Source organism: Eleutherodactylus coqui, chromosome 1 (genome assembly GCF_035609145.1).
Source record: "Eleutherodactylus coqui strain aEleCoq1 chromosome 1, aEleCoq1.hap1, whole genome shotgun sequence".
In the NCBI taxonomy this organism is placed as follows: Eukaryota; Metazoa; Chordata; class Amphibia; order Anura; family Eleutherodactylidae; genus Eleutherodactylus; species Eleutherodactylus coqui.
This window is the reverse complement of record NC_089837.1, coordinates 102,729,575-102,743,776: the sequence shown is the minus strand read 5'-3', so window position 1 is coordinate 102,743,776 and position 14,202 is coordinate 102,729,575. Positions and strand designations below refer to the sequence as shown.

The 14,202-nt window shown below is 45.4% G+C and overlaps 1 protein-coding gene and 1 non-coding gene across 3 annotated transcripts in view; both read left to right on the top strand.

Annotated features, from left to right (window-relative positions):
• The window catches only part of GIGYF2 (GRB10 interacting GYF protein 2), an 89,953-nt gene that overhangs the window by 46,630 nt on the left and 29,121 nt on the right, over positions 1–14,202 (top strand). For both annotated transcript variants that reach the window (XM_066598415.1, XM_066598422.1), the window contains exons 9-11: positions 5,902–6,119; positions 6,409–6,589; positions 6,933–7,103. In XM_066598415.1, coding sequence (XP_066454512.1) covers positions 5,902–6,119; positions 6,409–6,589; positions 6,933–7,103 — 570 coding nt within the window. The remainder of the gene's footprint in view (positions 1–5,901; positions 6,120–6,408; positions 6,590–6,932; positions 7,104–14,202) is intronic.
• On the top strand, positions 12,872–13,004 carry LOC136594515 (small nucleolar RNA SNORA54). Its single transcript, XR_010788588.1, has one exon. It is a non-coding gene; the product is annotated as a small nucleolar RNA SNORA54 (small nucleolar RNA).

Genomic DNA, 14,202 nt, shown 5'->3' with positions numbered 1-14,202 from the left:
TATGTTGCGGGCCCCTTGATTGGTTGAATTCCAGATCTGTGACCACTCCTCCCCACTCAAAACGTCCCCCAGATCTCGCTCCCACCTGGCCACGTAAGGTAGCTGAGTGCGGTAAGTGGTATGAACAAGATTCGAATAGATCTGAGAAATGAGGCCTTTTGCCTGCGAGTTAAGACAGAAGGATTCGAAGGGGGGTAAGGGTGTGTGGAGCATCTGTATTTTTTTAATAAGGAGGACAGCCAGTTTTTTTAACTGTAGATAACGGAATAATTCCGAGAGTGGTATGTCCTTGTTTTTCTGTAGGTTAGGGAATGTGGTCACACCTTCACGAGAAAGTAAGTGGTGGGCCTTAGTGATGCCTCTTTGCGTCCAGTTTTCAAAAGCCAAAGGGGAGTCATGACCTGGCAAAAATAGCGGATTACGTAAGAGTGGCAGCAAGGGTAAGAAAATAATTTTTTTTGCCCCAGTGTAATTGAATTCAGCTATTGTTTATGTAGAGCAGTCACATTGGATCTTCATGACGACTTGGCCATGAGTATTACTGATGGGAGACTTTATCAGGTACTTTATGTGCACTTCCCTAGGCCACTTGAGAAAAGCTTCATTGTTGTGAAAAAGCATGATAGTCCATTGGTCATGCCTAATGCGTATGTTGTAGGAGGGGACAGGAGGAAACATTGAGGGGAAGGACAATGACTTGTTTGTATAAGAAAAGGTACGTGAGTGTATGTGGCTTTGGTTTGGACATGAGGGTTATTTTGTGGTCAAATGTGTGATTTTAGGAATTCACATTTCGCCAGAGGGCCCTGCACATGGTGCAACACGGAAAAACACTGACCCGTCAGAAAAGCAGGCATATATATTTAGAGGTGGCCCATTTCTAATCGCATAGATGTAATTTGTATAAGGCCTCCTGTACATTATGCAATCTACAGGTCCCCTCCTGAACTGCAACCGTTAATGGATAGGAATTAGATTTTAAAGTTAAACAACACTTACTGCACAGCTCCCACTTGCTTGTTTTTGGCTATATTTCCCTATATCGTATAATTCCCAAATCTTTTCAGTTTTTAAAGGAGATCTGCTGGAAAAGAAAAACAGTAATTTGTGGATTTAATTGACAAAATGCACTAGAATTCTGTTGCAAAATGCAATGAGGGTGTTGGGTTCAAAGCCTTTTACATCAGTTTCTGGCTTATATTCTATATTTGTGCACAAAATGTTCAACTTTTAAGCTTTTAGTGCCAGCCTTACCACAATAAAAATGGGCGAGGCTTGTCAGGAGGTGGTATGGACACCCTGGACTAGGCGAATTATGTATCATTTACACCAGAAACTGGCGTGAATTATGGCTGAAACGTTCCCCAGGTTCAACCTGCCATAAATGTTTGTGCTGGCAGACAGATCTGCCAAGATGTGCCTTATTCATTAACCATTTCCAATCCACGGTCTGACGTCTTAAGACATTACGATTTAAGGCTGTACAGCTCCGATGTTGGAAGACGTCCGTCGGGGTTCTTTTACTGTATATTGCCAGCCTCTCTGCTGTCGGAGCCTATCCAACATGTCACCTCATGCAGTACTGCCTTTAGCCAGCAGATAGCGCCGTTGTATAACGGCAGAAAAAGAGTAAGCCCCCTAGGAAAAACAGGATGCAAATTGGATTGGAAAAGGTTAAGAGGTGTGTGCCTGTTCTATGTATTAAGTGCTTCGTGTGTCGGGGAAATTCTACTGTTGTAAATGCCGGGCTTAGTAAATGTACCCCGTGGTGTGTACCACATTTTGTGTTTCCTTTTAATTTTATGCATACCACGACTGAAGAATAGTGGTAAATTGTACCAAATTTATTAAAGGGGTTTTCCAGGGAAATACCATTGATGACCTATACTCAGGATAGGATACCAAGAGTTGATTGGCTGCGGTTCACTGCTGCCATTGCCACAATACACAAGGGTCCAGAGCAGAAGCTGCTGCTCTGGACCCTCTGAACCCAGCTTGTAATAACAAGCATAGGCCACTCCACGGGTCGAAGAAGCAGCTTTCACTCCAATCACTGTGTATTGTGGTACCCGATCAGGATCCCGAGTGGCGGACCCCAGCTGATCAACTATAGATGTTCTATCCTGAGGATAGCTCATCAATAGGATTTCCCTGAAAACAACCGTTTTAAAAGATCTGCATCTTTTTGAGTAAATTATTGTAAATGTCTAACATGTCTCCTGCATTAAGGAAACTATGGGAAATAGTCGGATGAATTTTTATTTTTTTAGGTTTTTGTTTCCTCCACCCATCCCGTTTTACTATGGTTTACAAAAATCAAGAGAATAAATGGAAGTGTCTCTGCGCCGTGCACCTTTTTTTTTTTTTTTTTAACTTCTGCTCTGCCGCGCCGGAGAGCGGAAATTCAGCTGCGGGTGTGCCGCGGATCTGGACAGCTTCCATAGGCTTTAATAGAAGCCTGCGGGAGACCCGCACTAAAATGCAGCATGCTGCGGGTGTTTTCCCGCACACGCAATCCACGCCTCAGGGGAAAATTACATCCGCAGGTATTTAATTACCTGCGGGTGTCCAATGCATCCCTATGGGGCGCGGATCACGTGTGCGGGCGATCTGCTGTGGATCTGTGCCCGTGGACATGAGGCCTAACATGATTGAATGTGGCTCCAAACCTTTTGTCAAAGTTGAGTATGGCTGATAAAGTGTAAAAGGTTGGGGACATCCACTCTAGAAGTTAGGCTCTTGACTTATGATACATGTACCCCATAGAATACATGCCATGTCTTTAAGGCTCTTGATCTGCATTTTAACACACAACACAGTGTATAATCTTAGACTACAGTGTACTGTGATGTAATTGGAGTGGGGGTGATTCTGCTGAGGAATATTGGGAAGCGGTGCTCTAGAGGAGAAGTTCCTGTCCATTCAGCAGGTTGTCCTAGTGAGAAAACGGGAGCTTGGTATAGGGTGGCTGCTGCCCAGAGAGTCTGGAGCCTGTGGTTGTTCCCATGTTAGTGGCTTTTTAAAGCAAAAAGTGTTTCTTGACCGCCTGCCTGCCCTGTCCTTCAATAGATAGACAACCTATGAATGTGAATGGACACTGTGTAATGCTCAGTTTCCCCTGTGGTGGCACTGCAGGCAAACTGAGCGCTTACTACCAGATGTCCTTACAGATTACAGACGATCGCTCAGGCTCCCGCCCAAGGGGGTAGTGTGTAATCCGCTTATTGTCAAAAAGAGTCCAAACAAGTAAGGATTGTCTGGAGTGGAGAACCCATGTTGGGAAAACCATTCCATTGTGCTGCAAAGATGATCCTTTTTCTGTAAAGAAACAGCAGTAGATGGCAGCTATTGTGCAAGTGCTCCAGAGGACCCGGCCACCCAGCAGGTCACTGCATATGGAGCTAGCAGTGCACAAGCGCTGGCCGTCTATGCTCCCTAGCAACGAGTCGTAAACAACTTTAAAGAAGACTGCAGCTTTGGAAGGAAACTCTGATGTTTTTGCAACAGACATGACATAGGAAAGAAAATGACTGACCAATGTGCTGCACAATGGAATAGGGTTACCCAGAATGGTAAAAACTTCTTTAAGGAAAAGTTGTAGGATGACAGCAGCGGTTGGATCTTGCTGGGAAGTATGGTAGCTGACTGTAGGCCGTGTTCTCTAGCGGGAGGCCCAGTTGCATGCTTGCTGGACAGGTTTTTGCCTGCACTAATAAACATGGCTGCTGCTCACAACCTCCTCTAGCGACTTGAATGTAACATTCCCATTTTGGTTGCATTTGTGATTGTTTTACTCCTAATCTGGAGCGTTGAACAATTCTGATGCTAGTAGGCCAATGTACACGCAAACATTGATTAGTATTGATCGGAGGCTTCCTGTACATTCCGTTTTGCTGAGTACTGGGGGGCTCAGGCACTTAAAAGGGGCTAAATTATAATCTAGGTTTCCTTTAGGTGAAGCCATCATTAAAAATTGTGGTATTAAGGAGGAGAAACCCATACACATAAAGTACCTTTGGGGCAATGCCTACTAATGCTTACCTGTTGGGTAGTGTTGGCATTTTGGGTGCCTTTTTGGGATCTGCCATGATCAGTCATTACAACTTAGAGTCGCACCACATTTGGGCTCTGTGTTAGGCCTGTATGTTGGCATCTTCTCTCAGCGTATGCCTAACATACCCATATTGTTCCATTGTCCAGATGTATATCAAACGTTTCTCGTTCAACATGTAGGTCCGTAATTACCATTATTATTTTTGCAATAGACATCAATGGCAGATGTTTGCAGTTGTATAGGCATACTGTTGCATGTGTTTCCTGTAAGCTGAGCTCTATCTGCTAAGGGGCACCGAGGACCATTTCTCCTGTTTTAGACAATTTTGATTAATGAGGCAGATAGATATATTTTATATTCATCCTAAAGGAAGTTGCAGAAATGTATTCTAATTCCCGTAACTGCCTAAACCCAATAATACCCATTGGTAGTTTCCTTCGTGACAAATTGGCATTAACCCTTATTTATTTACTGGCAATCCGTAAACTGACCTGCTCTAATAGATTTTCAACAGCATGTAACTATGTAAATATTTGTAATGAAGTTTGATTACAGATGGATTATATCTCTGCCATACACACTACAGGAATTCCAATTATGTGTAATAACCTTGACAGGCAGGGATTTGGATTATTTGGCATGGTGTGAGAAGATTATTAACTCCAGTCTTACCTTCTCCCTTTATAGAGTAGACTGTCCAGCCACGGATCTTGTGTTACATGCAGATTGTAGATATCCTGCTTGATTTCATCCAGTGTTACATCGAAAGTAGTGATTTCCACTGTGAAAATCTGCAACAAAATTACGGGCCTGTTCACACATCTTTACAGCCTCCATTCAGGGGTCTTGTTGGTGTTTCCATTTAAAATCACCAGAATTGCACCCTTGGGTGGGACCTACATGCATCTGGTCTTGGCCATTAATTAAAATAGCTGAAACGGAGACTGATAGGACGCCGTTTCAGCAGCTGCAAATCTGCACCAAAAATGCATGATTTGGTGCAAATTTCCCTATTGTGGAAACTTTCTCTAGCAAACCCATGCACACTTTGCCAATTGCCAATCTGAATTCTTTCTTATGTACTATTTGTGCAAATCTACCCGCATTGCAAAAATCCACTGCAAACCTTCAGGAGGATATGCGTAAAATGTGAATTTCAAAATGCATGTCAGCTGTATACATTGGGAGGGATGAAATCTACATTTAAAGTCTAGTGCATAAATTCACATGCTGCAGATTTAAAGGGCTTGTGCCAAGACTACAAATTGTGTACTGTCTACAGGATAGAGGATAACTTGCAGATTGGTGGGGGTATGGGCTGGAAAGGAGGGCTCGCTTTTCCCCCACAGGGACGTCAGAATGAATGGGGCGCTGGATGAACATGCAGGTCATATTTATAAATAATAGTGTGACTGTTTCCTGGAGAGAGCCCTAAGGCTGCCTGTCCATGGGCGTTGCGATATCCCACGGCGGATCTCCACCGCCGGGGAGCAGGAGCCAGCTGACGGATCTCCGCAGCGAGCATATCTGACAGATAGGCTCGTCACGGCAATTCACAGCATGCTGCGATTTGCCAGCCGTGAGCAGAGAATCACTATGGTTCTCTGCTCGTAGACAGGGGGGCTGCGCTTCCCTAAGCCATTCACATTACCGATTTTAAGCAAATACATTGGCACTCTTGGCATACGAGCAGTTTGGTTACTCCAGTCAGATTATCAGTGACCCTCCCTGTAGGTTTTCTCTGTACTTGCTGTCCTTTTTATTTGTAGAAAGTCATTATCTGAAATGTCTGAAATAAGTTGAATACATTTTGCACAGTTCTAAAACTTCTTCTTGATTCAACAAAGATGGTGCTCGAGGTCCAGGTTGGAGAGAGCATCCAGATCGCCGTAGGCGCTTTGACTTTGATTTTCGAGAACGAGATGATGAGCGAGGCTATCGCAGGACTCGTAGTGGCTCAGGAAGTGCAGAAGATGAGCGAGACAGTCTGCCAGAATGGTGCCTGGAGGATGCAGAGGATGAAACGGGCACTTTTGATTCCTCAGGGGCATTCCTATCTTCCAAGGTATTAAGATTTTTCTTATCATTTTTTTCCCTCATTGGTCCACATTAGATTGGGGTGGGAAAGCATTTTGGTAAATTCAGGCAAAGAACTTAGTCGGAAGCAATTTCCTGTTTCTTTTTGCATTGGTTGGAAGTTGGGACTTGCTTGCCTTCCTTACCCAAGGCATAGAGCCCTCTCTTGTTTTGATGCCATTTGTTCACTGTTTAGCACTGAACTGTCTTGTGTTGTCCAGTAATACATCTTACAGGAATTGATTACGGCTTTTGTTTTGAATGTCTTCCTTTCCCAGAAGGTACAAAAGGAATGTATTCCTGAGGAGCAGGAGCTGGACTTCCGTCCTTCTTTAGATGGGGAAGAGCATTCAGATTCTGATGGAAGCAACTTGGAGGATGCCAAAGAGACAGAAGTGGTTCAGGTACCAGAGCCGTCGAGTGAAATCAGCAAAAGTGACAGCTTTGAAGACACACAAGGTACACAGCTCCCTATTTTTCATGTATGCTTTATAAGGCCATGCTCACATCTGCACTGGAAGCGCCATTCTGAGCCTTCAGTGCACATCCGATATAAAATATTGTACAAAATAGCACAGCGCCCTGCATTATTTTGTCCAGTAGACGTACCCTAAATAGGACAGACCTAGTTATAGTAAATGGGATCGGTCTAGCATCAATCAAGTCCAGCATATGCTTGATCTGACCTTTCCAGTTTTTTTTTATTGTTCGGCTCTTAGGATGCAGCTGAAGAACATATGTGAACATGGCCTTAGGGATTCAGCTTTATGTTTTAGTAAATTGTATTGTCTTGTGTTGTCAGTGACCACTTCTCCAGAAATGGAGCATAGGACCCCTTCCCCTGCAAAGAAAACAGAAGCTAACGCAGATCCTCCTGTTCAGAAGAGTACTACTCCCCCTGTGTCCAGTAACAACGAGCCGGAAGCAAAATTGCATACAAACTCTTCAGCCTCAACTCTACCCACACATAAAGGTGAGACATTGCATATTTTGAAGAATGGTACAGTTTCCCCAAAAAATAAGACACTGTCTTATATTAATTTTTGCCCCTAAAAAAAGGCACCAGGTCTTCTTTTTGGGGAATGTCTTATTTTACTTACCTAGCAGGTGCAATTCAGGTCCCTCCCGCTGCTCTCCAGAGGTCTGCGCTGTTCTTTTTACGACAACAGTGCGGACCCCTGGAGAGCGTCATGAGGGACCTACACTGCGCATGCTAGATAATGTTTTTTTTTTTTTTAAATGTAGTGTAGCCAGAGCTTATTTCAGGGTAGGGCTTATATTTCAAAGGGCCCAATGTTGCCACCAGGGTGGTAATTGATGCTGTACGCAAATAGTATAGCGTATATAATGTAGCTGCTGAAAGCTGTCAAATCAGTACAGTACGACTGCAGTGCTATGACATTCTCATTGTCTGAATGTGCCTTGCTGGTTAAACTTTGTCAGCAAGGTGATGGCAAATTCATCGAATATGTAGAATGGGCACACACTGAACCGTATCTACAGGAACATGTGCTAGGGGCACACACTGAACCATATCTACAGGAGCATGTGCTAGGGGCACACATTGAACCAGTATCTACAGGAACATGTGCTAGGGGCACACATTGAACCAGTATCTACAGGAACATGTGATAGGGGCACACATTGAACCATATCTACAGGAACATGTGCTAGGGGCACACATTGAACCGTATCTACAGGAACATGTGCTAGGGGCACACATTGAACCATATCTACAGGAACATGTGCTAGGGGCACACATTGAACCATATCTACAGGAACATGTGCTAGGGGCACACATTGAACCGTATCTACAGGAACATGTGCTAGGGGCACACATTGAACCGTATCTACAGGAACATGTGCTAGGGGCACACACTGAACCATATCTACAGGAACATGTGATAGGGGCACACACTGAACCGTATCTACAGGAACATGTGCTAGGGGCACACATTGAACCAGTATCTACAGGAACATGTGCTAGGGGCACACATTGAACCGTATCTACAGGAACATGTGATAGGGGCACACATTGAACCGTATCTACAGGAACATGTGATAGGGGCACACATTGAACCGTATCTACAGGAACATGTGCTAGGGGCACACATTGAACCGTATCTACAGGAACACGTGCTAGGGGCACACATTGAACCGTATCTACAGGAACACGTGCTAGGGGCACACATTGAACCGTATCTACAGGAACACGTGCTAGGGGCACACATTGAACCGTATCTACAGGAACACGTGCTAGGGGCACACATTGAACCGTATCTACAGGAACATGTGCTAGGGGCACACATTGAACCGTATCTACAGGAACATGTGATAGGGGCACACATTGAACCGTATCTACAGGAACAAATGCTAGAGGCACACATTGAACCGTATCTACAGGAACATGTGCTAGGGGCACACATTGAACCGTATCTACAGGAACATGTGATAGGGGCACACATTGAACCGTATCTACAGGAACATGTGATAGGGGCACACATTGAACCGTATCTACAGGAACATGTGATAGGGGCACACATTGAACCGTATCTACAGGAACGTGATAGGGGCACACATTGAACCATATCTACAGGAACATGTGCTAGGGGCACACATTGAACCGTATCTACAGGAACATGTGCTAGGGGCACACATTGAACCGTATCTACAGGAACATGTGCTAGGGGCACACATTGAACCGTATCTGCAGGAACATGTGCTAGGGGCACACATTGAACCGTATCTACAGGAACATGTGCTAGGGGCACACATTGAACCGTATCTACAGGAACATGTGCTAGGGGCACACATTGAACCGTATCTACAGGAACACGTGCTAGGGGCACACATTGAACCGTATCTACAGGAACACGTGCTAGGGGCACACATTGAACCGTATCTACAGGAACACGTGCTAGGGGCACACATTGAACCGTATCTACAGGAACATGTGCTAGGGGCACACATTGAACCGTATCTACAGGAACATGTGCTAGGGGCACACATTGAACCGTATCTACAGGAACGTGATAGGGGCACACATTGAACCGTATCTACAGGAACATGTGCTAGGGGCACACATTGAACCATATCTACAGGAACATGTGCTAGGGGCACACATTGAACCGTATCTACAGGAACATGTGCTAGGGGCACACATTGAACCGTATCTACAGGAACATGTGCTAGGGGCACACATTGAACCGTATCTACAGGAACATGTGCTAGGGGCACACATTGAACCGTATCTACAGGAACATGTGCTAGGGGCACACATTGAACCGTATCTACAGGAACATGTGCTAGGGGCACACATTGAACCGTATCTACAGGAACATGTGCTAGGGGCACACATTGAACCGTATCTACAGGAACATGTGCTAGGGGCACACATTGAACCGTATCTACAGGAACATGTGCTAGGGGCACACATTGAACCATATCTACAGGAACATGTGCTAGGGGCACACATTGAACCACAGCGATAGGCTTTTTCAACACGACAAATCACTCGGCTATCGTACAGTAAACATAATCTTGTCCCAAACCACAATGTTTAGTTCTTAGTCATTAATCGTGAAGTACTTCTGGATTTTCAATTTCAACAACGCCAAATATTTCCCCGATCACAAAATTTGGTACTATTGGTACTTAGAGCCACTCCAGTGATTTTCCCCCCCTCATCCTCATGTGATCTCAGTGCTGACTAAGAATTACTTTCCTTCATGTGCTCTTATGTTAGTCAGTTTTTCAGTCAGCATAATTCCTGTGAGATATTACATTGACTCTACAATACAAGATCTTTAGAGGGGGCAGAGCCACTCCTATCAGTTACTGATGATGATTTGAGGTTCCTCTCATACAGTATTAATGAAGGAGATCACGGCTCATCCTCCTGACTGTGTAATTGTCTGTAGTTTATTTAGATGAATACAGACAACAGAAGGTAATGGCAGTTTCCTCCTAGCAGGCATACATGGTACAGTCTCTAGCTGATTATGTGATGTTGAAATGATGTATCATGGGAGTGTTAGCAAGGCATAGAGAAAGTGAGCAGGCAGAAATCTCAGAATCAAGATGGTGCCTGATAAGCATCAGATAGGAGGCTGCACTGCCTGGAAGTGACTGTTGTATACATAGGTGACCTCCCAAGTATGACAGGCAATCAGGTGATGAGTGTAGGGATGGAAAAATATTTTGGCTTTAATTAAGATCGCCCTGAACATTTCAGTATACTTATATTTTTTGCACCGAAATTTGCAGATTCGGCTGAGCTTTGCCTAATGTGTGTGAGCACCTTAATAGGATCGTCAGTACTTAAAATAGAATGATGACCTGTTCATATTGCGAGTGGAGCCTACAGCAGAGGTGTATGCTGGGAGAATCCCATAAGCCTCTGTTTTGGGGGGAAAAATATCAGTTATTAAAAAAAAGTATACAGTATATCTCTGCATAGCAAAGTGTAGTAGACTGTGTGGTGTTATACATAGGGGGGGAAAAGTAACTCGTGCTGGCCCACCGTTGGCCAAAGGGACTCTTTTTGACATATGCTGTTTGCATGGGTGTTAGGGCCTATGGACGCATTGGAAGTATAGCCTAGAATATACCAGATGTGAGCATTGCCTAATACAGGTATTTCGTGGCTTCTACTTTTCCCAGGAGTAACTAATGGCTGCAGGCACCCGGCCTCGCAGTGCGTTATATGATTAACGTCCTGCTGTACTGTCTGCTGATGTTCCTCATGTTTTCTGAATGGCCACTATTGTCTGAGCGTCTGATCAGATTTTTACTTGTTTTTTAATCAGCAGTTTATTGTATAAAGCCAGATATAAAAGCACAACACAATTTGTTCCCATGGGATATAGATTAGATTACACCAAGATACAGACAAAGAAGATAAAATCGGCAAGGGTATACGTGTTATGTAAACCAGAAGAACAAGCAAGTTGAGAATAGAGAAGACCACCTGAGAACTTACAGATCGCTTCGGTAGCAGAGATCTCATGGTCCTGGAGAGGAGGTGCCAACCACAGATTAAATACTGACAATGAACTTCAAGGAAGAAAGAGTGTGCATCAGACAGAGCAGGCAAATATTGTGTTTTATGAGAGTAGCAACATGGGAATTTGATGGGTTTACACATAAATAAGAATGGGGGTCAAGACCCCAAGGGAAATAAATATATTGATCATCAAAAGATGGGTAACGGACAGCCATTTGGGGGCCATGGAGGAGCTGCGTCAACGGCGGTGGTGGGGGACACTGCATCTCGCCGTCCTAATGTCTTCCACTCACCCCTGAGTGATGCACTGCTCCAGCTTAGCCCGCCTCCTTCAGCCCATCCAGGCCACAGTGCCCTTACCAGCTCCTTCACAGCAGCCCCAGCTGCTCCCTGTCTGCCTACGTGGGGGGGGGAAACACCGAGACAGGGCCCCCAGGAGTCACTCCCCACCTTCCCCGCAGCCCCGAGGTGACCAGAGCCCGCAGGAGGAGGAGCATCTTCCTGGACAGGAGGAACGCCATGTGCCCCGGGGGAGCAAGGCTTACAGGTCGAATTCCCATTGGGCATACTTCTTCATTGGACAGCATAACTAGACCATATCTTAGCAGCCATTGGTCCCGGGAACTTCACGTTCACTACCTCATGTATGAATGATAAAGCCACCCAGACACCGACCTGCTGGGGAAAAGAGAGCAATGAGAAAAAAACGAGCCATCAGCGCTCCTGCGGCGGAGAGCAGAAATTCAGCTGCGGGTTTGCCGCGGATCCGAACGGCTTCCATAGGCTTCAATAGAAGCCGCCGGGGCCCTTCCCCGCTGGAGACCCACACTAAAATGGAGCATGCTGCGGGTGTTTTCCCGCACACGCAATCCACGCCTCAGGGGAAAGTGACATCCGCAGGTATTTAACTACCTGCGGGTGTCCAATGCATCCCTATGGGGCGCGGATCACGCTGTGGGAAAAACGCTGCGTATTCTTAGTGTTATTTTGTGGACATTAGGCCTAATACCCAAGATGTAAACATTAATAGAAAATCGCCTTATTGCCTTTCCTCTCTATAAGATTAAAGGCAATGTCCCACAGAATTTTCTGACGCGTTTCCCGTGGCGGAATAACGTAGCCATTAGGTTCAATTGAACCTAATAGCTCAGTGCTCACACGAGTGATTCTGCCACAGATTTCCGCTGCGGGAAAAAAAAATCACAGCATGTTCTAATTCACTGCATTTTTCCGCCGCGGCCTGTCTCCATTAATATACTGTTAATGGAGACCTAGGGATTTTTGTGGCGGAATTAAGCGATCGCTCGTGGGTGCTTGCGTTTTTAAAAGCGGCACTCCCGCTGGGGAAATCCACGGGCGTATCCCGCTCCGTTCGGGGCAGGAGGCCTAAGTATCCTTATGCTGCTGCTTACTGAAAAAGCTTGATGATGCCATATCAACACCGTAAATGTATCACTTAAACAAATGAAGGAGACTGGAATCAGAATCTGGAAAGACTAAAGAGTCTGAGTTGGAGGTTTGGCGTGCGACTCCACAGCCCTGATCAGTACAGAATAGTGAGTGCAGCTGTGGAGTATAATACAAGGTGTAACTCCGGATCAGTACAGGATATGTAATGTATGTACACAGTGATTTCACCAGCAGAACACTGAGTGCAGCTCTGGAGTATAATACAAGATAAGTAATGTAGCTATATGTGTGTGATATAATATTTCCGGTTGAATAATTGCTTACCCCTGCACTGTTCGTAATTGGTTTCCAGCTTTCTTCTGGTGCCAGTTCCATTCCGGTGCTAGATCATACCTGGTTGGGGAGTGCATGTGGCAGATGTCAGGGTTCTGTCATTTTCCTCAGAGACCAGGGACATTTATAAAAAATAAAAGATGGGTAATGAGGAAATGGTGCACAGGGAGTTAGCCGTCTGTCCTGGATTTTACCTATCCACAGAATAGGAGGTTTGCAGAGTGAGGGTACATGGTAGAATATGGGTAAGCTAAGGGTGGTTTCACAAATGCGTTGGGATTCCGCTTTCCTGCTCTGTTCAGGATCAGGGAAGGAGAATCCCTGCCGCCGAATGGCTCTGATTCTGGACAGAACTGAACAGAGCTGGACGTACCCCATTGACTATAATTGGGTCCATCCGCTTTCCACCCTGCTGGCCCACTGTTTCTTCCTCTGTTTTGAGCCAGGTCTGTGTCAGGACCTCCAGTCAGTGGTTCCGTCTTACAGATGTGAAAGCAGCCTAATAGCTCTATAGTTCTGAATTGAACTCCCATGGCAAATGGCACCACTGAGCTGTACAGTAATATGATATGAAAGCAGAATATATAAAATAGCAATGGTATCTGCGCCAAGAAGTGAGTAATTACTGTTGCCGCTACTAACCAGTTCGGTTATACACACAGCTTGTGGGCATTACAAATCAAACAACCCAAATTTAAAAAGCAGTCCAGTGCAACAGAAAACATATACCTAAAAAGGTGTATATACTACTTCCTAACCCTCACAGAATATGCCCGTTTAAGGGGAACTTATCATATCCCCTAATGTAACCATAAACTGAGTTTATGGTGCTGTTGGGCATACCGCAGCGGAGTCCGTCACGGCACCCCCCAAAGATCCCATACTCTCCTCCAAATCCGCTGCGCGAAGTCCCGCATAACGCTCAGGCGCGCATGCGCAGTACAGCGCCTGACACATTGGCGGTGACGTGGCGGGCGGGGTGCGTATTCACGCTATAATTCTGCTGTGCTACAGCGGAAGTATAGCGTGACGGCAGCGGCTTCCATTGACTATAACAGAAGCCGTCCGCGCGTATACCCGCGCCAAATAGGACATGCCGCGGGTAATTTCATGCTGCAGAATTCCGTGGTGGAATTCCACAGCGTGTACATTGAACTATTAAGTTCAATAGAAACTAATAGCTGCGGTGAAATGCCGCAAAAATCCAGACAAGGGCATTAGGCCTTAGGGAATGTGACAGGGAGCCGGGTGATGTAATTTTTATGCTTACCCCACTCCCGTGATCCAGCGCGATGGCCCTCCGAAGATTGCTCTGTCGTGGAAA